The sequence below is a fragment of the Meleagris gallopavo genome, chromosome 19, assembly GCF_905368555.1.
Source record: "Meleagris gallopavo chromosome 19, MGAL_WU_HG_1.1, whole genome shotgun sequence".
NCBI classification, from domain to species: domain Eukaryota; kingdom Metazoa; phylum Chordata; class Aves; order Galliformes; family Phasianidae; genus Meleagris; species Meleagris gallopavo.
In genome coordinates, this window is record NC_139422.1 from 2,934,586 (window position 1) to 2,961,268 (window position 26,683).

General features: G+C 44.0%; 1 protein-coding gene across 4 annotated transcripts in view; it reads left to right on the plus strand.

The window, feature by feature from the left end:
* PAPPA (pappalysin 1) overlaps window positions 1–26,683 on the plus strand; it is a 359,398-nt gene that overhangs the window by 221,672 nt on the left and 111,043 nt on the right. For all 4 annotated transcript variants that reach the window (XR_014887326.1, XM_085239622.1, XM_085239623.1 and 1 more), the window contains 3 exons: window positions 16,665–16,810; window positions 20,988–21,281; window positions 25,039–25,231. Coding sequence is in view for 3 of the 4 variants with exons in the window: in XM_085239622.1 (XP_085095748.1) it covers window positions 16,665–16,810; window positions 20,988–21,281; window positions 25,039–25,231 (633 nt within the window). In the remaining variant the exon portion in view is untranslated. The remainder of the gene's footprint in view (window positions 1–16,664; window positions 16,811–20,987; window positions 21,282–25,038; window positions 25,232–26,683) is intronic.

Here is a 26,683-nt window from a genome sequence, read left to right on the forward strand (position 1 = left end):
AAGTGCACATGGTGCTTTGTCACCAACCAGCCCACCGTGGTGAGGACCGTACCCTGCCGTGCTGAGATGATGGGAATTCATATAATCACAGGATCATTAAGGTTGGAAAAGACCTCTAAAGTCATCTAGTCCAACCATCCACTCACCGCCAATGCTGCCCACTGACCACGTCCCTCAGTGCCACATCTGCATGTTTCTTGGACACCTCCAGGCCTTCCTGTACTTGTAGGGAGCATATAAACAGGAGGGGGAACAGCTGTTTATGAGGGTTGTTAGTGATAGTACGGGGGGAATGGTTTTAAACCGAGACAGGAGAGGTTTAGGTTAGATATTAGGAGGAAGTTTTTCACACAGAGGGTGGTGAGGCACTGGAACAGGTTGCCCAAGGAGGCTGTGGATGCCCCATCCCTGCAGGCATTCAAGGCCAGGCTGGATGTGGCTCTGGGCAGCCTGGTCTGCTGGTTGGTGACCTGCACATAGCAGGGGTTGGAACTGGATGAGCATTGTGGTCCTTTTCAACCCAGGCCATTCTATGATTCTGTGATTCTATGGTGACTCAACCATCTCCTTGAGCAGCCTGTTCAGTGCCTGATCACTCTTTCAAAGAAATATTTCCTAACATCCAGCCCAGTATCTCCTCTGCTGAGCTGAGTGCTTCCCGATCTGACACATGAAAGCCCTTCCTTGCTCTACTAGGAGGCAATATTCCTCTCCTTCCACACTTTCCGATGTGGCCCCATCGCCATCCTTGTGTGTATTTCCAGCCGTGACTTTGTAATACGGATCACAGCTGGTTGGTTTGAATTTCCCCAGAGTTACCCAGGATGCCGCTGAAAGCACAGGAAGAGCAGAAACGCTTTAATCACTTAAATCAATCAAACAGAAGAAGTAGACTTAGACCTTAAAATGTACCCCGCGACCTTTGGTGCTGGCTGCGATGACGTCTTTGTTCTATTTCTTCAAGTGCGAGAGTTTGCGGGGACTTGGCAGGAGGGTGGAGCGAGGAAGACAAGCCGGGGGGGGGGGGGGGTTGCTGAGTTAAAAAAAGAAAATGTCAGCGAGAAAATGGAAATACCCTGATGCTTCTGCAGCCCGATGCTCAGCCGCTCTCCCCTCTTTGCAGGGAAGGGGCTCCTTTTCCGTTCGCTTGGCTGTGGCCTTATTTAATCAGTTTGCTCTGACGTGGAGCCAAGAAAGGGTTTTGCTGTGCGATGCCGGGTCCTGCGTGCGTTCAGGCAGCCGCAGCTGCTCCCTACCAAGGACTGGCTGTTGACTACCGCCGTATTTTTTTATAGCCACAGAGGGCAACTATTAATAGATGAGATTTACCAAAACACAGCGCTACGCAGCGTGGTGTGGAAGGGAAGAGGGAAACCTGTGTGATTTATGCCAGGAAAATTCCATGTCAAAATTACGCTGAAAGACACAGTACAAGTCAATGTGCCAAGAAGGGGATTTAGGCTGTTACTTGGGCCTTGCCAGCACTTCTGCTCCAATAATGATTTGCCCCATCGCATGAAGCATGTTGCTGAATTATTTCTTCGGCATTCAGCAGCACAAATACTGAGGGCAAAGATAAGGCACGGACCAAAACTATCGACTTCTCTGAGATTTGATTAGGCTATGAGAGAAATACCAAAGGAAGCAGAGGCATTCCTGAGCCTGAAGACATTTCAGTTTGATCAGATGCGGGATTAGGGGTAAAATGCGAAGAATTCTGCGCTGTGTGGTAGGAGCGAGCTGATCAGAGCTTGCCTCTTTGCTTATTGATTCATTTCTAATTTCCATGATAGGATGTAATGAGACTTGTGCCCTTGTCAGGCTCGCAAAGAGTATCTGTGTATCAAAGCCGACAGACTGGGGAGCATTGGGCAGAAGGGAATGAGGTTGTCAATTTAAGCTTCTTTTGCAGTCAGAACTCAGACATTGATTAAATAACATAAAATTCAGAGGATATCAATTAATAGGCCCATTACTGTAACTATCTACACCGTTTCTGTGCTCTTTCCAAAGGCACAAAAGGGAATTATTTGCTTAAAACAGGACTCACAGGTAGCATGTGGGTATCAAAAACCTGAGGCATTTGAAAAGTGTTGCCTTAAGTAGTTTTGTATTTGTTTTTAATTAAAATGAGACAGGGAAAGACTGACTGGTGAGAAACAGTAAGTAAATGAAGAATTAAGGATCTTAGTTTGTTTCAAGTGAGCATCAGAGAGTGAAAATATTTCCAAACAGCCTGAACTGCTTATGTTTGCAAAGCTGGTTGAGAACAATTGCAAAATGGCATTTTTTTCTGTGATCTCCTGATTTCCGTGAGCTTGGCAATGCTCTATTCCTGTGTTCCCTTCCAGCGAGCACAAATGGAGACAAACTAAGAATGTCTGAGGAATATTTAGAATACATAACATAAACTTGTGTTATTCAAAGGACCTTAATATGTCTGCATCTTATATTTCTAGTAAAGGGTTTTTAGTTTACCTTCATGTGTCTGTAAGGACTATGGGCTGCCGATTCCTCCCAAAATGTGTCATTGCAGCTTTCCTTTAGCACTGGCTATTTGTGGCTGTTGCTCAGTTAGTTCCTAGGGGAGCAGTCATGCCATCTGCTTGCAGCACAGACAGACGTGCAACATAGGCACAGATCAGAGAATTAAATCTAAAGTCTTTATAACTGCTGGAAGAAGGTAGGTACTTCCACTACGATCTGGAGCACCTAGGTTAGCAGATGGAAATAGGAATGTAAATGCCATGCACAACTTACATCAGGCTTCCCCATCACACTGCATTCCTTAGCAGTCATTCAATCATTTCTATTTTTACGTGTGTAATATTGTTCCAAGTGTATGTTATGCTTTCTGTCTGGAGTAAGTTACGCATCCCAAGCTCTTTGAAGTCCCAAGAAAGATTGAACTCCAACAGACTTTGGCTTGGATCTCCACATCCAGAGCACGTGCAAGGTCATGAGCCTTCCTGAAATGAAGGGCAGTAGCTAAAAGGGAAGCTCCTACAGAACAGCACTGCACAGAGTAAGTGGAAGAAATGTTTTGGGTAAGGATTGATGGCAACAGTTCACAGCATTATGAAAATTACTTCCCTTTTGCCTCCAGCCTTTTTACCACTGCTGTGTCGGTGCCAAAAACCAGAACTCACTCACTAATTCTTCCAGAATTGATCGGTCATGATAAACTTCCAGACACAGAGTAAAATGCTTCCGTCAGACACATCAGAGTGTTTCTCCCACTTTGCCTGAAGATATTCATGTCGTTTGATTCCCCTCTGCACCCAGTTGGATTCAGAAAAGGGATAGAAGTTCCTGGCTCTCTCCTCATCTGCTCAGAATTCCTCTGACAGTTTTACTTTTCAGGATATATTTATTCACATGTTTTGCCTCCAAATGCCTTGTTTTGCCATGAAAGTTCAGGCTCACCCTTGTCTTGATCAGACACAAAATTCTCTTTTTATTTCTATCTCTGAATGATATCCAAAGAACCTCAAGTTTTTGATACAGAAACCCATCAGTAGGAGATGCTCCAAAAGGTGCTTCCAGGTAGCTTAGCAGGTGCCTTCAGCACACTTTCTGCTGCAGTCAACTGAGTGACCAAGGTGGGATTTCAGACTTTAAAGCTCTCAAGACATGCCTGGACTGGCAACAGAGGAATTGGAAAAGCAAGGAAGTTCTTCATCAGGCCTATAACGAGCAGTGTACCCCAGGGGTAGGTACTGGACCTGGTCTTGTTCAACATCTTCATCACTGGCCTGGATGAAGGGATAGAGTCTTTCCTCTCTACCCTCGGACAGTGCAAAGCTGGGAGGAGTGGCTGACGCACCAGAGGCCGTGCTGCTGTTCTGCAAGACCAGGGCAGACCGGAGAGCTGGGTGGAAAGGAACCTGATGAGGTTCAGCAAGAGCAAGTATGGAGCCCTGCACCTGGGGAGGAAGGACCACATGCATCAGTGCAGCTTGGGGGCTGACCTGCTGGACGGGAGCTGTGTGTCCACATCGGGAGTACTGTGTCCAGTTCTGAGCTGCCCAGTTCAAAAAAGGCAGGGATCTCCCAGAGAGAGTCCAGCGGAGGGCCATGAAGATGGTTAGAGTCCTGGAACATCTCCCTTTTGAGGAAAGCCTGAGAGCCCTGGGGCTGTTCAGCTTGGAGAAGAGAAAGTTGAGAGGGGGTCTCATCTCTGTTTATAAATATCTACAGCACAGGAGTGAGATGGATGGGGTCAGGCTCTTTTCAGTGGTGAGCATCAACAGGACAAGGGGTGATGGGCAAAAACTGGAACACGGAAAGTTCCATACAAACATGAAGAAGTATACTGTGGAGGTGACAGAGTCCTGGAATAGGCTCAGGGAGGTTGTGGAGTCATCTACATGAGATATTCAAGGCATGCCTGGATGCTTTCCTATGCAATTTGCTGTAGGGCATCTACTTTTTGGCAGGGAGTTGCAGGACATTTCATGCTAGCATACATTTATAAACTATAAGTTTGTATGATTTGGAGTCTGTGTGTAGGAATTAATGGACAAAAATTACAACATGCACATTTGCTGGATGCTTTGCAGAGCTAGATTTGTCGTCATCAAGATCTTAAGTCCTCTAGGAGCTGTTAGTGACATGTTACCGATAAATTAGTGCAGGAAACCAGAGTGAACGTTGATTGAGATGTTGAGTTATGTAAGTTAGGTTGCAGGGGTGCCACTGTCATGGAGAAGACTAAAGTCAGACTATGGCCTGCTGACAGTGGTGATACTCATGTCGAAAGTTGGTAAAGAAATCTAGAAATCTGGCACGAAGGAAAATCATTTTTACCCCTCTTGTGTTATCTTTTGACAATGGGTAACAGATCTTTGCATTCATAGCACTTTGTTAGGGGTCTGTATTTGATTCAAGTGGATCCACGGTCCTGTGGTGCCAAAACAGGCAATTTCTGCACTCATGTCTGAAGGCCAAATATATGGGTATGATTTCCTCTAGTTTACTGTTACATGCTGGATCAGTATTGTACCTTTCATAATCTGCCAGTCCAATTTTGTAGGGTCTTGGGAAATGTGTCCTCCGGGGAATGCTTACAATCAGTCTTATGTTTGGGACTGACAGTGCCTGCTTTCTGGTGGACGTGTTAGCAGATCCATATGTGAGACAACAAAAACATCCTCCCATCCATCTAATAACCTTGCCTTTTGATGTATCTGCTGCCCGTGCTTATATAAGGGGTTGAGGACCTTTTGTGCTTGACACATACTTCAGCTCAAGAAATGCCTGCTTGCAGAAGCGCACACGTACAGTGCCTTTTCCTTTACCTCGTGTCTTTGTGGAAGATGCAGGTCCTGCAGGGGTTTAAATAAAACAAAGACTGATAGTTCTTGAGTGCTTGGAAAAGGCACATTTGCATCTTTTCTCCCACTGCTTGTCTCTGCCTCAGCGGAGAGAAATGAGAGGCAAGATTTTGATGTCAGGGAGTTAATTATCTTAGCAATTCCCATTACCGCCACTGCTACCACATGTTCCACCTCCCAACAGCAGTTTCTTGACAAAGTTATCATCTGTGAAGTCCTGTCTCCCACACTTTTCCCTTCTTTCTGTCTTCCTGCTTAGCAAGAATAGAAAATTTAAAAACAAGAAAAAAGAAAAAAGTCAGATTTAGAAAATATACTCTCCACAGCCTGTTCTTTCTCCAGCTCTGAACTGTTTCCATTGCAGATGTGTTGGTGTTTCTGCCAGATCACCTGGCAATTTACTGTGGATTCTGGGAACTTCAAAGCTGTATGTTCTTATGTGAAATTTCTCTTTCAGTGATTGACGTTTTCTCTTCCTTGTAATCTGCTTATTGTTGGGAAAGAACAAGAGTAACCAGATCCAACAGATCTCCTAATACATAGTGATTCCTTGAATCTCACTTAAAAACTGCATCCAGAACATCACTGTTGAAGAGAAAGACTTTTGGGTATGACTCACCAATAGCCCTCACAAAATAGAAGAGAAAACCAACAGACCCAACTGTTAGTTCTTTATTGAAAGAGAAGAAACGTCTCTGGAAGGGTGGAAACTTGAGGCTTTTAGTGTCAGTGCGTAAGGCTTTCTGAGTATCCCTGGAGTGAAGTCTCCATCACCAGTATATTCTTTGCAGTTGTATTTTGGTGTCTCCTACTCTTTCCTGCATCCTGAGATGGAGCTAGAGGAAATTTCAGCTAGTCTCACTTGAGTCAGGTTTTCATTTCTTTCTCAGAAAAGAGGAAAATTGGGATTATCCTAACTCTAAGCCATTGACGATCTGCCCACTGCAGCAGGACCAGCTTTATGCACAGCACTGCCAGAAGGATAAGAAACGAGATTTGCAAGTTCATGAGTTGTAAAAACAAAAACAGAAAAGAAGCGGCATCTCCAAAGAAAAAGTGATGTTTTGCAAGATGCATATTTGGGCTGATTATTTTGGCCCATCATCTCCAGAAGGATCTGTAATAAACTTGCTGGGTCCTTTGTGGTTATATATGGTTTTATTTATTTTTTTGATGATGTCGGCCTGATTCCAAGTTTCTTTTTGTTCCAATAGCAATGTATATCTCACTTTGTGGCACAGGGTTTATGTGCAGGGAGGATTAGTGTCAAAAAGTGAGATGAAAGGAGCAAAGAATTTGATCTTGTTCTTTTTTTATCCTTCATTTTTTACTGCATGTTAATTAGAGAAGATGCTAACGGAGTAGCTAAATGTCCAGGCCCCTTAAAGTCCCAGCTGCACACCCCTGCAGGGACAAAGCAACGTGTCACCCTTCTGAAGGAGCTGGGACTAATTGCGATCTCATTACGAGAACCCTGAGGCTACAGCACAGCGTTCAGCTTCCAAGAAATGACAAATGTCCCCATGATAGGTGGCCCAGCAGGGCTGCTCTAGGCATGTTCCTTGGCTCCTTGCTCTTCCTCACTGCCCGTGTGAATGCATGGAGGGCAGCAGTGGGTGCTGCGGAGCTCAGCATGGAGCAGGATCTGTGTGTAGGTAACCCCACACACAGGCTTTTGGTGTCCGCTAAAGACAGGACCCAGTGAGCATCCCAGTGCTTCAGAAGTGCCCTAGGTCACTCCAACCATGACTCCCAAGGGTCACTGTGGCACTGCTTGTGGCAAGGCTTTAAAGGGGGGCTTCAAACCTCAGAGTGACTAGGATGGGACAAGAGCCACTGGGATGGGACAAGAGAGACAAGGCCAAAGTTGAATATTAACAGTGGAAATTGTTTGGCAATCCTAATGTGGAGAGTTGCTATGAGCTACTCCTATAATTAAAGGAAATTCTGTGTCAAGGCTTCAAGTTTCCTCTTGATCTCTAGCTTCAAGACTGATTAACAGGGGCTCTACCTAACTCTTGACCTGATTCAAGGCAGCGATGACAGGCTGCATTCCTGGTCTCTGGTGCTTTTCATAAAAAATCAGGTTTGTTCTGGTGACGGAAACCAAAATGTCCTTTACTTGAACTATTGTGCAGTGTGCTATGCACGTATCTGCTGGTTGTTCTTGGAAGCTCTTTGGGATGAGAGTTGGTATGTAAATGCCAAATATCATTAGAACGGTGGCTGCTCACTCATTGAAAGCAGAGCCCCGGTTCCACAAGTAAATCTGTTTATGAACTGAATGTGCTACGTCGTCTTCAGAAACAGCCAAAGGATTCAGGAAGGACCGGCTTACTGTAGGGAGCTCTGATTTTCCATCTGCTGGGCGCCGGACCTTTAGAATGTTTTGGAGATTGTAAAATATGAGCAAAAGATTGTAAAATAAGATTGTAAAATATGATTAGTGGCCACCAGCAGAAAACTTGAAGGATCAGTAACACAAACCACCACTTATATAAAAGAAAGATGGTCCGTGTTATCAAGGAACGTAGGATAGAGACTGAGTTTCTAATCCCAACTGTCACACTGAGTGATTATGTTCCTTTGAGCAAATTATTGCATTCCTATACCTCTGTTTTCTTCTTTGCATGACAAGGGAAGTTTTCTTGTCTGCCTATTTCATGGCTTCCTCAGCCGTGGGAGCAGTTCTTGTGGGGAGGCCCAACGCGACGGTTCCTGTCCCACTTTAGGACCACTTAAACCCTTGGATGAGATTTGGAGCAGTGCGGAGGGCTCGTGTCAGGGCTTTGACCAGAGTGGAATTTCTCTCTTATGTTTAGGAAGCATTCTGAGGCCCAGAGGGGAAGCACTGTGGAAGTGCCAAGCAATATAACTGATGGTTAAAATAGCCTCAAGTATATATACCTTCCTATACTGTTTTAAATTCACTATTATACGTGAATGAGGCTTGCTGCAGCCAAAAGGGGTTTTGGAAAAGCGGGAAAGGAAATCTGTTTTAACAACCGGTTCCTGAAAATATCCTTACGCCACTTCTTTCTTTATCGTTTGACTTTTCTCCTTGTTACACTCGTTCAGCTTGTAGAGTCTGGAAAAACATCAGGGTAACCAGGGCAGAGGGAATATCAGATGGAGATGAGGGATGGATAAGAGACAAATTACAGCACATTTCTCATGGGTCATTTGGCTTTAGGCTTGAAAAGGAGAGAGAGAAAATCCCAAAGTAGTAAAAGAAAGAGAAAGAGGCAATCAAAACAAATAAACCTGCCAGTGTTGCTGATTTCAAAGGCCTGTGAAATGTGCATGTACGCTTCATAATGCTTTGCTATTTTAAAGATACGTTTCTTGAGATGTTCCATGCTTTCATCCTACTCACTGTCTCAGAAGTTGATTGTACAGTAAGATCACCATTCTCTTTGCCAAGGCTTTCCTTTTGTTTTCTTTTTTTCTCCCTGCAAGTTGGCTGGCCAGCAGCTCTTTTCCTACTACTGTGGAGTTGGTTAGCTTAATTATTTTTTATGGTTGTTTGAGGAAACGGGGCTTTTTGGTTCTTGCTGCACGAGTGAACTCAAATGTTCCTCTGTTCTTGGATGTAAACCTTGCAAAGGAAGAAGGCTCAGTGATCACATATTTACGGTCTGTAGCACTGCAACTCTGTGTAACCCTATAAAAAAGGTTATATAAAGATGGGGTCTCTGGTATAAGCAGTGGGCAGCACAACCAGGGAGGATGAAAGGGAGAGGGGGGATGAATCATCTTCTGAGCATTAACAGCCACCCCAAACTTTTGCCCAGAGCTCAGACAGAACATGTTTGACATTTGAAAATTTTTGCATCATCTTTTTCCCCATTTTTTTTTTTTTTTTTTTTTTCCCTCGGCCTCTGCTCTTTCTTCTCCTGGCCAGAACCAGCAGCAAAAGTGCCGGGGAAAAAAAAAAAAAGAAAAAAGAATCTGTTTTCACTGTATTTCTGAATCTGAGCCCAGGTTTGCGAAGGATTTGGCAAGGATTTACAAACCTTTGAGAGAATCCGTGTGGAGATCTGAGGAAACCCGCCTCCCTCCTTAAAAAAGCAAGTTGCGTTGGCCAGAAATTGGGCAAAAATTGGTTGTTTCAACTGAGGTTTCCTTTGAGATTTTGGATTTGAACCTGAAGCTGCACTTTGAGAATCAAATGTTGCTCTACTGACTCTAGATTTACTGGAACAAATACATCACTGAGCTGATACTCAGTGCACAGCCCGGAGTGGAGCTGGCTCCAACTGAGAGCTTGTTTGACCCAAGCCAGAGGAGGACCCAGGCCAAAGTGCAGAGCAGTCCAGGTTTCCTCCAACCTGTTGTTGTGGTTCAGCTCGTTAAACAAATTTACACTCGCATTTACAACATCCAGAAGTTACCTATAGGCGATGGTGTGTAATACAGCTGTATTTATTAGTGATCTCCCTGTGAGAAAGGCTGCTACGGTTGAGCAAGGGTGCAGTGTTAGGATGGTATTGGTGTTAGTATTGACTTGGGAATTTAGCATCAAATAATGTCCTTTATGTATGGGCTTGTTTTCCTTGCAGTCCTATGGATTTATAATGCTGAATGTTACAGGAGAAATGTACTTATTTCTAGGATTGTCTTGAAGTGCTGTTTGAAAGCCAGTATTTCAAGGCAAATGAAACAAAACTGATGACTTCACAATTGTAAAAAATCCCTACTTTAGACCAAGGAGCTGCTCTCAGTCTCTGTTCCAGGATAGGGAAAAGCCAGACCCAAATGAGTCCCATATTTAACATAATAATTTTTTTTTTTCCTTTTTCTTCTTTCATGGGGTGTGAAAAGCCTGAGTCACCAGCATAATGGTAGAATTAATTCAGGACATTCTGGGATCACGAAACACCCAGACATCTGTACCACCATACACCCACTCTTTTCATAGAATCATAGAATGGCCTGGGTTGAGAAGGACCACAGTGATCATCTAGTTTCAACCCTTCTGCCATGTGCAGGGTCACCAACCACCCATGGACTTTTATTTTGTACTATGTGTTGCTTAGGGATGATCTTCACTGCAGGACACCTAGACCAGCATTAACCAGCCAACATGGATGCATTCAGTGTCACCACAGTGATACTGTGTGATGGGGTTCTGCACCAGCTACTGAAGTTACCCAAGAAGCTGGGTCTATTTGAGCACTTGTGCAAAGTGTCTTTTCTTGGATTCTAAACCTTATTTTTCCTCTTTTCCATAAACACCCTCTTTCTTGTAATGGCAGATCAGACTTGGGGGCTGAGGAGGACGTTTTGCTGAAGTAGATAAACTGAAATTCTTTCAAAGCTGCCAAGCCTACATGTGCTGACAGTGCTTGCGATTTATGCCTGTGGACATGACCTAGTGGCTGCCTGGTTTGGACGCGGTCAGAGCTGCAGTTAGACACTTGGATGTCAGTGCGGATACAGGCAGTGATCTGGATCTAAACTGGGACCAAAAACCTTTCACTTGTAATGTTCTGGCTCTACTCTATTTCAGGCTCTTTCCCAATCACTGAAAGATTTATACCTTTATCAATAAATTATTGTGACTTTTACTACGCTTACACCAGTGTCTTAAATTAACACTAAACTAAATGTAGATGAGGCACACTTCCTGCTTCACATGATTTATGGCAGTCCGTCTGAAATGAGGAGTAAAATTAAATTTGCCAACAAAGGCAGATCTTTAACATGAGGTCAGACAAAAATTTTATTGCAAGTCGACTGCTAAGGAGGGTTTGTAGCTGTCCTTTTTTGTTCAGGTTTTTGATAGACCTGGAGCACTTTAGACAAAGAAGAAGAAAAACCAGTAGGAGCATTTGTAGGTCTGAAAGCTCTGCTGTGTCAGGATGAAGTTGAATGTAGCAGTGATACAGCACTGATAATCTCTCGGCTTGAGGACTCTGTCTACCTTTAATGACCAGCCTTTAGGAAAGATACAGAATGTAGATGAGAGCATCAAAAATGACCAGAGGTCTTCAAAGTATGACCAGCAGGGACAGACTGAAGAAATAAGGTAGTTTTAATCCCCAAATGAGATAATTTGCAGGGGATATTGTAAGCTTTGAAATAGGTAATAGATTAGTTAAAGCAGAAGGAAATCATCTAACCTCCCTGTCTGTGGGGAATGGCACAAGTGGTCATCACTTCTATTGCAGCAAAAAGCATTCAGGGAGATCTTATGAGAAGCTTCCTGACAGTAAAGGAATCAAAACATGGAATTCTGGCTGCTGAGGCAATTGCAGAGCCGCTGTCATCTGTGGTTATAAGCGTGAGCTAGAAAACCATTTCATAGAATCATAGGGCCATAGAATCATTAAGGTTGGAAAGACCTCTAAGATCATCAAGTGCAATCCAAACCCATCCCACTATGCCCACTGACCTTATTCCTCAGTGCCACATCTCCAGGGTTCTGGAACACCTCCATGGTGACCCCACCACTCCTGGGCAGCCGGTGCCAATACCTCACCATTATCTCATTTATTTGTACATTGGGATGCTCCTGCTCTGGATGGAGGGCTAGCAGTGATGGTCTCTGGACATCTTGTCCAGACTTGTTTTCCTCTGACTCCGTGACATAAGACAAAAGGCAGCTTAGACACTGGCATCTACGCTGCATCTCCAAAAGAAGAGTTCTGTGTCTAACCATCCAGAGGAAAAGCTGAAGTGAGAGTGTGTGTGCCTGCCAATGGACAGCATTTCAGGGTCAGCTTTCAGCACTGTGAAGCCATGCATTTGCCATTAGCTTCAGGAAGAAGATCATTTGTCTCAGAACTATCCTTGTTGTTCACTGCAGATGTTTGAAAATCTCTAGGTATACCCTAACACCTTGGCTCACCAATGCTGAATGGATGAAATGGGCTTTCTCTGTGCCTCCTAAATTGTATGCCACGGCTGGGCTGTCACATGGCTGCACCAAATGAAAGCACAAAGTGTTCTTGGGAAAGAGAGTGATACTCAATCCGTGTAGATCCACCAGATTTACTCTTCCCTGCCATATGCTGAACCCATTTGCTAAGGGACAGGCTATGTCACAAGGCAAAAAGGGAGACTTTTGAGGCTGACTTCCCAAGACAATGCTGGTTTGCTTTCTGTTTTGTTTTGTTTGTTTGTTTGTTTTTGTTTTGGGTGGTGAAATGCAGTGCCTTTTATTCCTAACCAACCATCAGACAGATGGAGACTGTACTCCATAGTGAGCAGATAGCTGAGTTCTTACTCTTTGTTTGTGTGGGGTCTTGCAAATAATACCCTAAGTGCCCTGTTTGTTTTCTTGCTGCAAAGTGACATTTATCTTTGAAGGAAAAAATAACAGAAAACAAAACAAAGACAAATAAAGAATAACTCAGAGCAAACTGTAGAAAACATTTCCTAACAATGAGGGCTGGAGGACTCTGTCTTCCATGCAAAAACAACCACAAGAGCAAAAGCTGCACCTTGGCTGTATTAAGGAAACACGGGCTGCTCTCTGCCTCTGCACCAGGAGGAAAACAGAGCAGTCGGAAGAGCTTCCAACCCTCTTATAAAACCAGATTTAATATGATTGGATCTGATACTTGATATGTCCAGGTGCAGGAGCCCTTGGCAGCTGTGTGTGTAGTTAAGAGCAGGGGTCTGAGGCTGGTGGTGAAGCTGAGGACCCACAGTAGGCAGCTCTGCACAGCAGCCCTGTGGCCAGATGGGCTCTGGGGTGGGGGTCCAAGCAGAGCCCAAACAGAGAGGAAATGGGCTTGGCAGATGAGGCAGGCATGGGGCTAATGGCTCTGTGACGGATGGGGCAGGCTGCAGCGTGCTGAAGACCCATTAGACTGAAACTGGAGCACTGGAGAGGATGCATCTCACTGATTGAGGTCTGGGCTTACTGGGTAAGAGCAGGCTGCTGTACAGCACAGCTTTCAGAGTGGATGAAAAAACAAACAAACCAAAGATTTGCGTTGGACAGATAGTTCAGAGAAAAGACCTGGGTGGGAACGTGCTTGTTGTCTGATAGGATTCAGTGTCCTAAATGGCCTGGAGCAGACCATAGAGTTTCTATGTCTAAAACACATTCCAGGAAAAGAGACTTTTTATGATGCACTAATAGGCTCATTAGGATTTCTTGAGCTAGGCGTGCTCACAGCATCGTATGTTTTTTCCATTACAGGAATTACACGTGTTTTGTTGTGCTTTGGGTTTTGTTTTGTTTTCCACCTAGACTTGCCCTGACAGTTCCCCCCCATTCAGGTTTATATTGGAGGTACCATCTCGAGCCAGTGAATTTGATGAAATATGTTGCTGGCACTCACAGAGAGATGCATAAAGGAAATATTCTAATGACAGTTAGAAAGGCTTTGATCCCCTTCCAAGACTGCACTCATGTCTTTGAAATGCAAGTTTGGCAGTGCTGGAAAGGCTGGGCTCTTTGGCTCTCTTCGGCACAAGCCCATGTGACAGACATTATGTCCTTTATCAGGGGACCCACATAACCTTGAGAAGTGTAAGCAGTGCTCACACATTGCGTTGGGTCAGATAGTCTGGGCTGATAACAAAGCAGCCACAGCAGCAGGGGGGAGTCAGCCCAGTCCAACACAATAACTGAAAGCTGTTGTGACCTGGTAACTGCTGGGTCTGCTGCCTGTGGCTGCGAAGTTGGACATGAACTGCAAAAGTAGTTAATTTATGCCTCCTTGAGTGTAGGAATGTGGTGATGATGGATAGGGATGGGAGGTTATTAGAAACATGGGGAGGAAGGAGAAGATGGAATTCCAGCTCATGTTTTTATCTCTTACACACACACACGTTCCTTTGCATACATACCCTTGGCTGGCTTGCATGTGTGCACAGTCCAAAGCCTTGCTTCCACTCACACCTCCATTCATGCACGCACATGCAGGCACATGTTCACACGCTTGCAAGGGATTTGCCTGAGTTAAATGCTTTAGCATGTTTGCGTGCTGGGGGTTGCAGGGTGCTGTTACAAGGGGGTTTACATTTACTTCCTCCCAAGCATGAGCTGTTTACACTTACTTTTGTGCAGCACCTTTGCTAAAAATCCTCTTAGCATTCCGCTCTTACCCCACTGGAATACATCCTGCTCCTCTGCAGCCTTTCGTTGGCTCACAGAGAAGTTGCGGACAGAGAAATACTATAAAGATAAGTCTGATTGACTTATTACAGTGGATTTACGTAGGGCACGAATTCAGTCTCAGTGATGCACTGACATCACTGGCCAATTAGTTAAATGCTGTCTGCAGTAATAATCCATATACAGAACAGCCCTAGATGGTGAAGCACACAGCCTGCGTGCACCTAACTGAGAGCGTGATTGTGGCCATGCGTCGAGGATATAGATGGGGAATGGATTGTGTAAACAGCAAGAAAAAGGCAGCTGAGAATAAAGAACTATCAGCTTAAATAATTTGAAGCCATTAGAGAAGAATGAGAACAAAGCTGGTAATCTCAGGAGGGGAGTTTGATTATAGTAACTGCTACAGGGATTTGCACAGGCAGTAAAGCATCTGCATCCAGAGTCAACAACTGCAGTCTCAAATACATACAGTGGGCCTTTCCTTCCCACAGTGATACAAAACACAAACATTTTTCTGCTCAGGGGTATGCAGTGCTTCTGTTCCTGTCCTTTACTCTCTTGCCCAGAGTATCACATCACTCCCACGTTCTCTCTTACACTTTTACTCACTGCCTTTTATTGGTGCTATCAGATGTACAGACATGCACATTGTCCCCTCCATACACACACATCTCCCATCACGTTTTCCCACTAATATATTTTCATTTGGAAATGCTCACTAGCTCTCATATGTGATTTCAAACTTAGTGCTTCTGGACACGTTTTACTGTGAGCCCATGTTTGGAAAAGATGTTTTCAAAAGCACAAATAAGATCCTGGAAATAGATTAAGCACAGGCCCAGATCACTGTGCAGATACATGCAGGACAAGCTTGAGGAGCTGAGGGAATGATCTGTGTATTTTAGGAAGATGTGTTGGGAACAGTGGAGAGATGAGGAATGTGTAAAGGGTCACAGTGCTGACCTGTCCTTCAGGATGTCATCCGCATAGATTGGAAGATAAACACTGTATGGAATGGAAACATACCCTTCCATCGGTGTCCCCAAAGAGTACGTCTTCCTCCGTGAGTCAGCGAGGGCCTGGGGACACCCAGCCATGAGCTATTTTGGAGGCAATGACTTCAGCAAGTGGCAGGGGAAGCTATTGTGGAAATAAGAATGTGTTTTCCATTGGGGTGTCCTCCAGGGAAGGACAGAAAGATCCTGGTGCTGAGCCAACTCCCCTGGTTGTTTTATTTTTTCATCCCTCTGGGAGCGAAAGCCTTCTAAGATATGCAAGGAACCCTGCTTACTGAATGGGAGTGCGTTTGGTTTGCGATCCTATGTGGATTTATACATGTCACATACATATAGAAACGGGGTTTAAGCAAGAAGGAACGGACTGCTCAGGACAAGAACGGTGTCCTTCCTAACATGCCGGTCAACCACGTTTGACTCGGTGTGCCCTCCCCTTCCAATGTTCTCACCTGTCATGTGGGGAAAGCAGAACTCACCCATTTTTAGGTCTCGTGTTAGCACTGCACTCAGTATCAAGAGGCGATGTGAGCTGGAGACAAGGAACAGATGGGTTTAATCTTATGCTTCAGCTCTGCTCTGAGTTAGAGCGTGACAGTGCCACTGGCACCAGTGTGGCACCATGGGATGCACTTGGGCTGGCAGTTCCCCCCGAGTTCTGCTATCAACCAAATCTACTTCTTTCAAGAGGTTCCAAAAGGAACCTGGAAATAGCAATTCCCAACCAACCAACCCGTGTCAGGGCTAGGCTGAGTGCATCTCAGCAGGAATAATGCCACTGGTGTTACAGGAGTAATGCTGGGAGCTGGTGCCAGGCTGAAGGCATGGAGCTTGTTGTGGGGGAGAATAGCAGTTTAAAACACCAAACAGCTTAGAGAAAATGTGCAAGGTAACTGCTGATATAGGAAGATTTACTGGCCATAGTACACAGTTAATTACATTCATAATAAAAAGATTCCTATACTTATCTTGGGAATATAGACAGCTTTATGTATTTACCTTGGGTTTTGTAGCCATAGTTAAGAAATGGCTGGAAGTCCTCAGATGAGATTCACTGCATGAATGTGAAGTAATTGAAATTTGGGAGTGAGTTATTAAAATATTTCAGGTGACTGATATGCAGGATATTATAAGATCTTTGCCTGGATTGCAGTACTTCTTCAATACTTTGTTGCTTTTTGTGCCACTTTTAGAAAAAAAAATGGAATTTTTTCTTTTTTTTTTTTTTTTTTACAGAGCATACTTAGATGTCAATGAACTGAAGAACATCCTCAAACTGGATGGATCCACACACCTCAACATCTTCTTTGCCAACTCCTCTGAGGAAGAGCTGGCTGGAGTGGCAACTTGGCCCTGGGACAAGGAGGCCTTGATGCATCTAGGTGAGTGATAAAGATGTTTCTCCTTTGTAAAGCATTCTTTTGAGGCGCTAAGAAGGCAAGACAAATATGCACTAAGCTCTGGTCTGATTTCTTATCATTCCTCTAACATATAGTCAGGGGAAAAAAAGTATTTCATGATTCCCAGATACTGGCTCACAACCAGGAAAATATTAGGTTATAAACCCAAAGCATATTATGGTATTTGTAGATGATGTCAATCTGAAAGTATTTCACCTTTTAAGTGAAGCTACTTTACAGGGCATTTGTTCCATGAGAGCACTTTGCAAAGAGGGTTGGGGGAGATAGGTGAGGGAATGCTAGACAGACATGAATTTTTAACCTTAACCTGTTACGTTATGATCCTGAGTTCATTACTAAGTGAGCATCCAATTAATTTTCCTCACAGATGACATTTTGTTGCTATTTTTTTCCACCACCGAGCAAAAGAGCAAACTGCTGAAAGATTGTATTTCTGATGTTTGTTTGAGTGGAACGGGGAAGAGTTTGCTGCCCTGCAGATGGGCCTGCACACTTCGTAGCAGATACTTTCTCCAGCCTGGCCAGGCCTCCCTAGGCAGATGAAGCCCAGTTTCAGCCATGTTCATTCAGCCTTTATGAAAGGCTATTTCAGCCATTTTTTGTTTCATTATGTAAGCCCACAGTGAGTAAAACAAAGATGGGCAAACATAAGCCCAGAAGAAGACAGCAAATACGGTTTTTATTACTCTGAAGCATACTAAACATACATCCTATAAGAGCTGAACTACAACTTCACTGTACTCAGAACTGCATTACTTCAGACACTGATGTTAACACTTATCTGTAGTGACCCATCTCTGTGACTGAGAGGGACCATGGTCAGACCAAGCAGTAGGAGCTGGCTGTCCTGCTGCAATTACCAGTGTTTCACTATGACATCCAGCTCTGCAGCTGCTCTGGAAGAAGTGTGAGCAAGCTTTCCTCCCCAGGAACCAGCACCGACACACATCCAGACATCACCTCCTTCTGAGCAAGGCTGGAAGTGAAGCCACTTCCACTGACTTGCCTCCAGCCCTATCTCTGTGGGCTCTGGCTGGGAGCACCCAAAACAGAGGGAGATGGGAATGTCTGCTGGTGAACCTTCCCCACTTTTTTTTTTGGCAAAAACTAAGAAATATATTAACCCCAGGCTCCACCGTTCCCTGTGCTGCTGAGATTTCTCTTTTTGCAGTACTACAACCCCATACTCCTTCATCCCCACAGCAGTTCTGGTTGATGTTAGGAAACACCACCCCTAATGTTACTGCTGGAGTGAAATAAGGCTGGCGTTGATCTGCCCCTAAATGAGTATTTTCATAGTTTCCCTTGGTGTTGCCATGGGAGGGAGCAGAGAACAAGGAAAGAGCTCCAGAAGGCAAAGAAGAACCTTCTGCAAAAGGGCTGGGGCTTGCCCAAAGCCCTGATGGGTTCTTCTGTCACTTCATTAAGCTAATTGCTAACATCATGCCTGAGCAAAACAATTTAACTGCAGCTCCTACAGTGTACTGGCAGAATCCATTGACGAAAAAAGAGATCGTACCAAAAAGAAAAAGAAAGAAAGGAAGACATAGCCAACAGTTTAAAGTTAACTTGCAGTGGAAAAAAAGTATAAATAAATAAATAATGGCCATAATTTCCTGTCATAATAGCCCTCCCAGACCTGTGCTTGGTCTGTAAGAATTCATCTTTAATCTTTTTTACTCTCTTCTATAAATCCAATATGTACTTAATAAAAAATATGAAATATGTCCTGTGGTGCAGATCTAAAGGCTGGGATAGAGATTGTCTGGGTGCAGGAGTTTATCTTTTCTGTAAAACTGCAATTGATTTAGATTCTTGACAGCTGTGAAAAATATAAATTTTCAACAAAGGCAAAAATAAAATCTCCCTCTCCAGCTGCCTCAGAGCTGCCCAATGCCAGAACCATTTGGCCAGCCTCTATTATGAAGGCTGGGGAACTTCACCAATACTCCCACCATTTAAAAACAAACTCTGGAAGTACCTTTGAGAAAGAGAACAACCAAACAACGTGCCAAGATTCCTTCTGAGTGTGAATGGATCCAGCTAAATGGAACCCAAGCACTGGAGGGATCAGAATATGTGTTGTATAAAGGGGGAGAGAAGGATGCCAGGAGCATGGTGATGGCAGTAGCTGCATACTTCTGTGCGCACCAGGCTTGTGAACAACAACAAGTGTAAGGACCAGCTCAGGGTTGTGGAAAGGATGTGCAGACTCTGAACGTGCCATAATAGGCACGATGTTGCAGTATGATACGTTTTATTCGCTCTTGAGCGTTTATTCTTAAATTTGCTATTGAGTTATTTGTGCTAAATATGTATTTACGTATGCACATGTGACTCCACTGTGTGCATACATTCACATGTGCCAATGCACAAAGTGAAAGTCTTTTTTCTCTATCTGTGCATATTTCTTTGCAAGACATATAAAGTGGTCCTTCTTCTCTTCAGCACTGATACCACTAAAGCTGGAGCACTGCACTGTATGTGGGCACTGTATTTGGAGGAAAACATGAGACAACTGGGTAAGCCAAAGAAGAATGGTCAGGGAGGTCTAGAAGAAGAATTGAGCTGCATGGGAATGTTGAATGGATTATGGCTATTCTTACTAAAGGAAAAAAGCCTAAAGTTGGGATGATAACAACCGCATAAAAGCTGATGAAAGGAGAGGAGAATCTTCTGTTCCTTGAGGCTGTGTGAGGCAGGACTTCGAGTAATGAACTTAAATTGCCAAAAATTCAGTTCAGATTAGATGTGAGTTAAATCCTTGCACCCAGGAGGATGATGACTGCTGAAGTTGATTGCCAGGGCGGTCACATCATTGGAGGTTGTAAGGACACATCAGTCCTATAGGTATGAGGGATGATATAGATGTAACTGGTCCCATGTTGTTTTGAGAACTTGATTAGATGACTTTTTGAGATCTTCTCAGTCTTATTTCCCTGTAATTCCATGGTTATTACAGCAAAAGTCTCCAAGCAGATGAGAATGAACAGCCTACGGTGCATCAGAACCTGGTGACCTCATCTTCCCTATGCTGCAGTCACTGATAAAACTCCTCCTGCCAAAGTCTTTTCTCTCCTTAATGTCACTGATTTTTAGCGTAACATATCCAAGATTTATTTTCCCACTATTACTTTTACAAAGCGAACTCCTGTTCTCATGGAAGGTAATATATACAAAGAGTTTTAAATAAAAGGCTTGGAAAAGTTGAGGTCAACAAGCTAAATAAAGAAAATATGATGCATATCATAAATCCAAAGGTACATCTAGCTGAACTAAAAATATAATGCTTATGATTAATTCAGTAAATTGTCAAGCCTCACAAATTTACTATTTGCTCATCTACCCATCCCATAATTCACACAACAACAAAAAAATCTCCACTGCTTCTCTTTGCACATGTTTAACAGCCATGCAGTTCTTTCAGAATTATCACGTTCCAGGATTTAATACTTTTTTGACACATTAGACTTATGCATATTCATCAGTGGGCTGTGTAGCTCAGACCAAACGAGGCTCATCTGAGTATATGAGCAGGGTATTTCTCACCGTTACTTCAAAACTGTCTATGTGATCAGAGCACACCCCACAAATGCCTCCCTCTTTCCAGCAGTGAGTGCATTCCACTTTCTTCACCCGGCTATTAGCTTGCAAATATCAGTGCAACCTACTGCAATTTTTAGTGTGTTTAGCTGTGTTATATTTTTACCCTGTGGAATAATGTACTGAGGGCTCCAGGTATGTTTTGTTTGACTCCTGGTGTGAAATGCATTGCTTACGCTTGTCTGGGCAAAATCATTCTGTCTAAGCACATGAAATAATCTGAAATTGCACAGTATGAAATAATTGCATGTAGGATGTTTTTTCTGAGCTAAACACACACAAACCAAATTGAGCATATTCAAGGGAAAGACCAGTTGTCACTGTGGCTTTGGTACTGTGGGACTTTGTCCCATGATTTCTCATCCTTAGGAGTCCCACATTACGGTGAGTTTAGACCATGCTGTGCACGTGATGTGTCCAGCCGTGCAAAGACAGTCTGCGTTATGGAGGATCCAATGAAAAGCTGCTGGATCTTTCCCTCGCTGTTCTGAGGAAGGCAGATAAATGTAGAAGCTCTTTTCTTTTCCCCTTGCAGGTGGCATTGTGCTGAATCCTTCCTTCTATGGCATTCCTGGCCACACGCACACAATGATCCATGAAATTGGGCACAGCCTGGGGCTCTACCACGTCTTCCGGGGGATCTCAGAGATCCTGTCCTGCAGTGATCCATGCATGGAAACAGAGCCCTCCTTCGAGACCGGGGACCTCTGCAGAGACACCAACCCTGCTCCTAAGCACAAGTTGTGTGGGGATCCCGGACCTGGCAATGACACGTGTGGCTTTCACAGTTTCTTAAACACACCGTTCAGTAACTTCATGAGCTATGCAGGTACCAGGGCTTCCTTGGTTTGTTGCTGGGGTCTGTGGTTGGTTGGGAGTAGAGAGCAGCAATATTATCTCTGATTTCTGCAATGGATTTCATGTGGGGCTTTATGCTGGTGTGCATCATGTCTAGATTTAGACCTGACAGGTCTAGGGCCAGTCTTGATGAGACTAAATTTGATGGCCTCAAGAATTCCTTCCACATCTCCCGTTTTTTCCCAAATTTCCCAAACTGTACATAGTTTCACGTGGTGACTGGGGTAGGTCATCACATGGGCAAGGAAAGAAACGAGTCGAGCATTAAGAAAAGAGCACCTAAAAGCTCTTCAGCAAATTTGACAGTATTTGACTGAGAGCTGGATGTCTGATCTAGGAATTCTTCTCTGAAAAACTCAAGTTCAGAGATTGTTTACACTCTCTCCAGGGGACAGCAAATGTCAGATGAATATTGACACCACCAAAGCTGTGGGATGTACCTGTGATAGGCATCTAATGATGCACGGCTCACGCCTCTGTGCAGCCGTTCAAATATCATGTTTGCTGTTTGATTTAGACTCTCTGCTGTTCAGCTACAGACAATCCCATCAGCAGCAGCTCAGTGTGAATGCTCAGGTAGCACCTGGATCAGGAGTGTTCCTGTGGTCAGGGGCTCTCAGCACATTGTGCTGCTTTGTGCTGGGAGTGCCACTTCTTGCTCCACTCCTGGAAGTTCAAGGGGAAGTGAAGGATGCCCTGTTGTTTCTCAGAAGCAGCAGAGGATGCCTGGGGTTGTATTTTCTTATTTCAGGCCTTGGGGTCTAGCAGTGCTGAAGGTCTATGGCACCACGTTAGTAGCATCCACAGCACTTCAAAGGTGACCAATACAAGCAGAGGCACTAAAGGGCACCTTAACAGTACAGGCAGAAACACAGATTGCCCACTCCAAAGGTTATAAGAGTGCTTATTCTGCAATAAAACTGTAGGAAAGCAAAATGTTTAATGTCATCTGGGGCACGGATTGAAATGATTTATAACATAAATGCTTTCATGCCCTTCATGGCACTAGCTAAAAGTGGTGCTTAGTTTCCTTTTTATTTTTCTGTTCATTTAGAGGGTCTTTTCAGGGGCAACATACAAGCACTGAGTCAGGTCCTAAATGTGTTATGCACTTCTGTACATGTGGTAGGGCAGAAAGCCTTTATGTCTCATGCAATCTTCTGACTATTCCACGCAAATACATCAGTAGCACTTTGGATTTACAATATCCCTCCACCAAATCTGCTTGTGGGTACGAGAAGAGGGGTGATGAATGCATGTTTCAAAGCCCTGAGGTCTCATCTTCCAAAGAAAACTTGCCCTGCCAGCCGTGTCAAGAGATGAGACAGAGCACAGCGATATCTATCTGCTGTTGGGAGCTACGTGTGTGCTGGTGTTCTGAGCAGAACCCTTTTTTTTCCTTGAAAAATTAAGTGAAGCAACATGATAGGTATCTCTAGAGCTCATGCATGAATCTGTTTGCTTTTCTGTTGTTGCCAGCAGAATAAAAATCATATCAGGATATTAAATCACTGTGGAAATACCTTTGAAACATGTTGGTTGAGGTCATGCAGCCTTAAACATCGCCTTGCCTTTTTCTCTTGCTGCCTGCATACAATTGTATCACATAGTGTTTGTTTATCTATCATCCGTCTGTCCAGTCACTCCACCTTTTTAGCAAAGCAGCAAACAAAACTTGACTTCTCATCCCCCAAAATACCAACTTACAAAATCTAGAAGATCAAGAAGTGTGAGGGATGCTTTTATTATTTTAAACATCCAACTAGCCGTGGTGCTCCTAGGTAAAAATATAGGTTAATCTTTTAGACCGCTCTCCAGAAAGTCAGCGGGAATTCTACCTCTGAATTCTGTTGGAATAATCATCCCAGCAAAGTGCATTGAATTTCTCTAATTATAATTTCATTTGAGGCTCTTCAGCCCTTCTTGAAATTGAGTGATCAAGTGAAACATCTCTGCCCTCGCCTTCTCCCTCCCCCAGGACACAGCCTGTGCTGCTGTTTAAACAGATTGAAAATGCAGGTCATCTTTCTCCTGTGCCATTGTCTCACTGCTTTGTCCTATATATGTTTTATTGTTCCTTTATGATGGCTATTAAGGGCCTTTTGTCTCCTTCTGGGCTTCCGTGAAGAGTATTTATGGCTTTTACAGCATGCTCAGGGATAGACCATGGGCAGTTATTGAGGATACGTAGAGATGTCATATTAAAGCGGCTTTTTGCATAACCACGGGGATTTGTAAAGACGAGAGTCTGGTGATGCCTGTCAGCCTGCTGTGCCTGTTTGGTCAGGGGAGGGTCCCTGTATCAGGAGGGAGAGGGGAGGATGTGTAATCGGAGGTGTCCTGATCCGATCAGTAGCAGCAGGGCTGCACTTGGGGCTGCAGTCTGAGCAGGATCCCAACCAGAGCCGACTCGTTTTCCTTGTGGTTCAGGGGAGATGCGGTAAGGTTTTAAATTAGCCACCAGATTCACACTTCTCCTCAGAACAGATTTGTATTTTGTGAGTTCCGCAGGGCATGGACTCGAAGACATGAGAGCATCTCGTGATGCTGTTACAATATCAAACTGCCAACTTGCGTGCACGCAGGCAATGCTCCAAACAGCCTTTGGTGACCTGCATCTTCTCCAAGAAGTGTATTATGTGACCTGTGCAAAACCGTCATTGTTTGTATTGTGGCAGCATGCAGAGGTCCCATCTGGGCCTGAGATTTACTGGGAGCTCTGCAGCCATACGTGAAGAAACACTCAGGGCTTTCAAGAGCTATTCATGTGATGGGAAGAGTAGCAGGAAAATGGTTGAAGTGCCAGCACCGAGGTCTTCAGCACAGCTTTTCTGGGTGTTTGCACAACGCAGTTACTCTTTCTGTGATCTGCCCAATGGAGGATTGGTAATTTTCTGCTTCTCCAGGGCATTGCAGTTGTTAAACTGTATGATGTTCAGATAGTACCAGGCGTGTTCTTGTTGCCAAATCATGTTTGTGAAATGCAGACTAAATAAGACATGAGAAATGAATATTTATGGGAAATTATCCAGCAAATTATTTCTCCGTGTTGAATGAAAAAGAAACTTGAAATATCAAAAATGTTTCTGAAAAGTTCAGAAAGAGATGAGAATCATACTGATGGGGGAAGGTTGTGGTACAAATAAAGCTATTCTGCTGCACCAAAAATAACCGTTTTTAATCAGTATAAACTACTTTTTAAAGCTGGTCTTTCAGAATATTTTCATTTGCTCATTAGAAAATATACGAACTTGTAAAAAGTTATTTAACTATTTTTTCAATTCGGATTTCTTTTAATTAAGAAAACTGTCACAGTGCATTGCAGACAGTTTACATGGCTGCCGGTCAGTGCTTTATCCTAACACTCACTATCCTTTGCCCTTCTGTATCCTCTCGGAGATGTTTTCATAGGCACAAAGTTCTTCCAAATCCAGCGGTGCTGCACGGTGCCTTTACCTCCGCCCTGGTCCTGGGATGGCCTCTGGGTGCTTCAAACACATCCCAGTTCAGAGGGATGGAACGTGTATTTATTTATTTGTTTCCCTCTTTAACTTGTTTCCTTCCACCCAACCTCCACAAGTGGTGTCTGCATTGATTTCTTCACAGACCATTAACTTCTGAGGGCTGTGAGATCCCATCCCGTGCCATCCAGGAGCTCCCCTTCAATAGGTTGTAATCCTCCCACTGTCAATCCCATGCAGCTGATGTGCTTTCTGCTTCTGTTTCAGACGATGACTGCACCGACTCCTTCACACCCAACCAAGTGGCCAGGATGCATTGCTACTTGGACCTGGTCTATCAGAGCTGGCAGCCAGCAAAGAAACCGGCTCCTGTCGCCATCGCCCCCCAGATCGTGGCTCGGACCCCCACCTCTGTCACCCTGGAGTGGTTCCCACCCATCGATGGGCACTTCTTTGAAAGGTGACCACGCGCTGCTCGGTTCTCTTGTGCTCAGTTGGGTGGGCAGGGGATTAGTAAGCAGCCTCAACACGAGCTGCACTCAGCCTGGGCTGAGGCTCCTTCCTAAATTGGTTCGTATTGAGAGGATTATTGATCTGTTTGCTGCTCTTTCCTCCTCAGCCTGTAGCACTCTGTTGAGAGTCATTGATTTGCCATATAAAGGGCAAATCTTTTTCCGTATGCCACGGGAGGAATTTTCAATCAGCGGTTCTGGCTTTGTGATTCCTGCTTATTGCTGCTCACAAATACCTGTTGGCTCCAGCTCTGCCCACACATTCCCCCTCCTATTGCATGTTTCCTTTGCAAGGTCATGGGGAATCTTATTCCTCCCCCCGTGGCAGCACAGGGCTATGGGCAGTGGTGGTTCCCAAGTGGAGGAGGTGGCAGCACTCAGCACAGAGCTTGGATGGGCTGCAGGAGAACTTCCTAAATAACTGACCTCACATTGTCATTAGCTCATGTCTGTGCTTGCATTTCCTCTCCCTTTCTTGCTTTAATACTTTACAGAAAACAAACTTTGAGTGTCCTTCAGGACTGGAGCAGTTTGTATTGCAGGAGGCCAAATTTACAGGCGTATTAGCACCCAAAGAGCTGCCTCAGCACTGCTTTGTTCAGTGAGAGCACCTTGAAAGCCACCATCTTCAGCATGGAAGAAACTCCTTCCAGCACTGTAAGGACAGTGTGGCCATTTCAGTGTCCAGCTTGCACTTAATTTGAGTGCTCAGAGATGTTCCCTTTTTATTGCAGGTTAATATGGGGAAGAGGGGAATCAAATTATATTAGAAGTTGATGAAGAAAGACAGGACTCGTGCTGTTTTAATTTCAGTTTTGCAACTGAATCCATTTATTCCCTACGTGTGAAAAGGACTTATGTGAAGTTTTGAGAATTAATTTGGAATTTTTTGGCCCATAATCATTTTTAGGTAAATTAAGTTTCTCCAATTTAATTTAGATTTCAGAAGATACTGTCTGTGCGTTAAATAAATACCATCTGCCTCTTAAAACACACTGGTACAGAGTTAATTGTTATGTAACCAAATATGCCTTTATTACATATTTCTTATAACTCGATCAATATGTTCTTAATAACTCTTAGTTAGTTGCTTCTTAAATGACATACAGCGAATCGCTTGCTAAATCTAAAATTTCATAACAGAGTTAGGCTAACTAGTGATTTTCTAGAAAAAATACCCTTTGGGTTTTGAAATGTGTGTGCCCCGTTTTACTGAAGAGATTTAAAGAGGCAGCTGCAAATGCAAACACGAGGCCAATTCCATTCTGAAATGAGATTCCCACTTCTAATGAATGTGGAGATGTTACTGTGACTGTTTTAAAACTTCACTGACATAGATCAGTGAGCCCACGTAGATCAATGGGTAGATCATGTATAGGTACAATAGATCAGTGGGCATG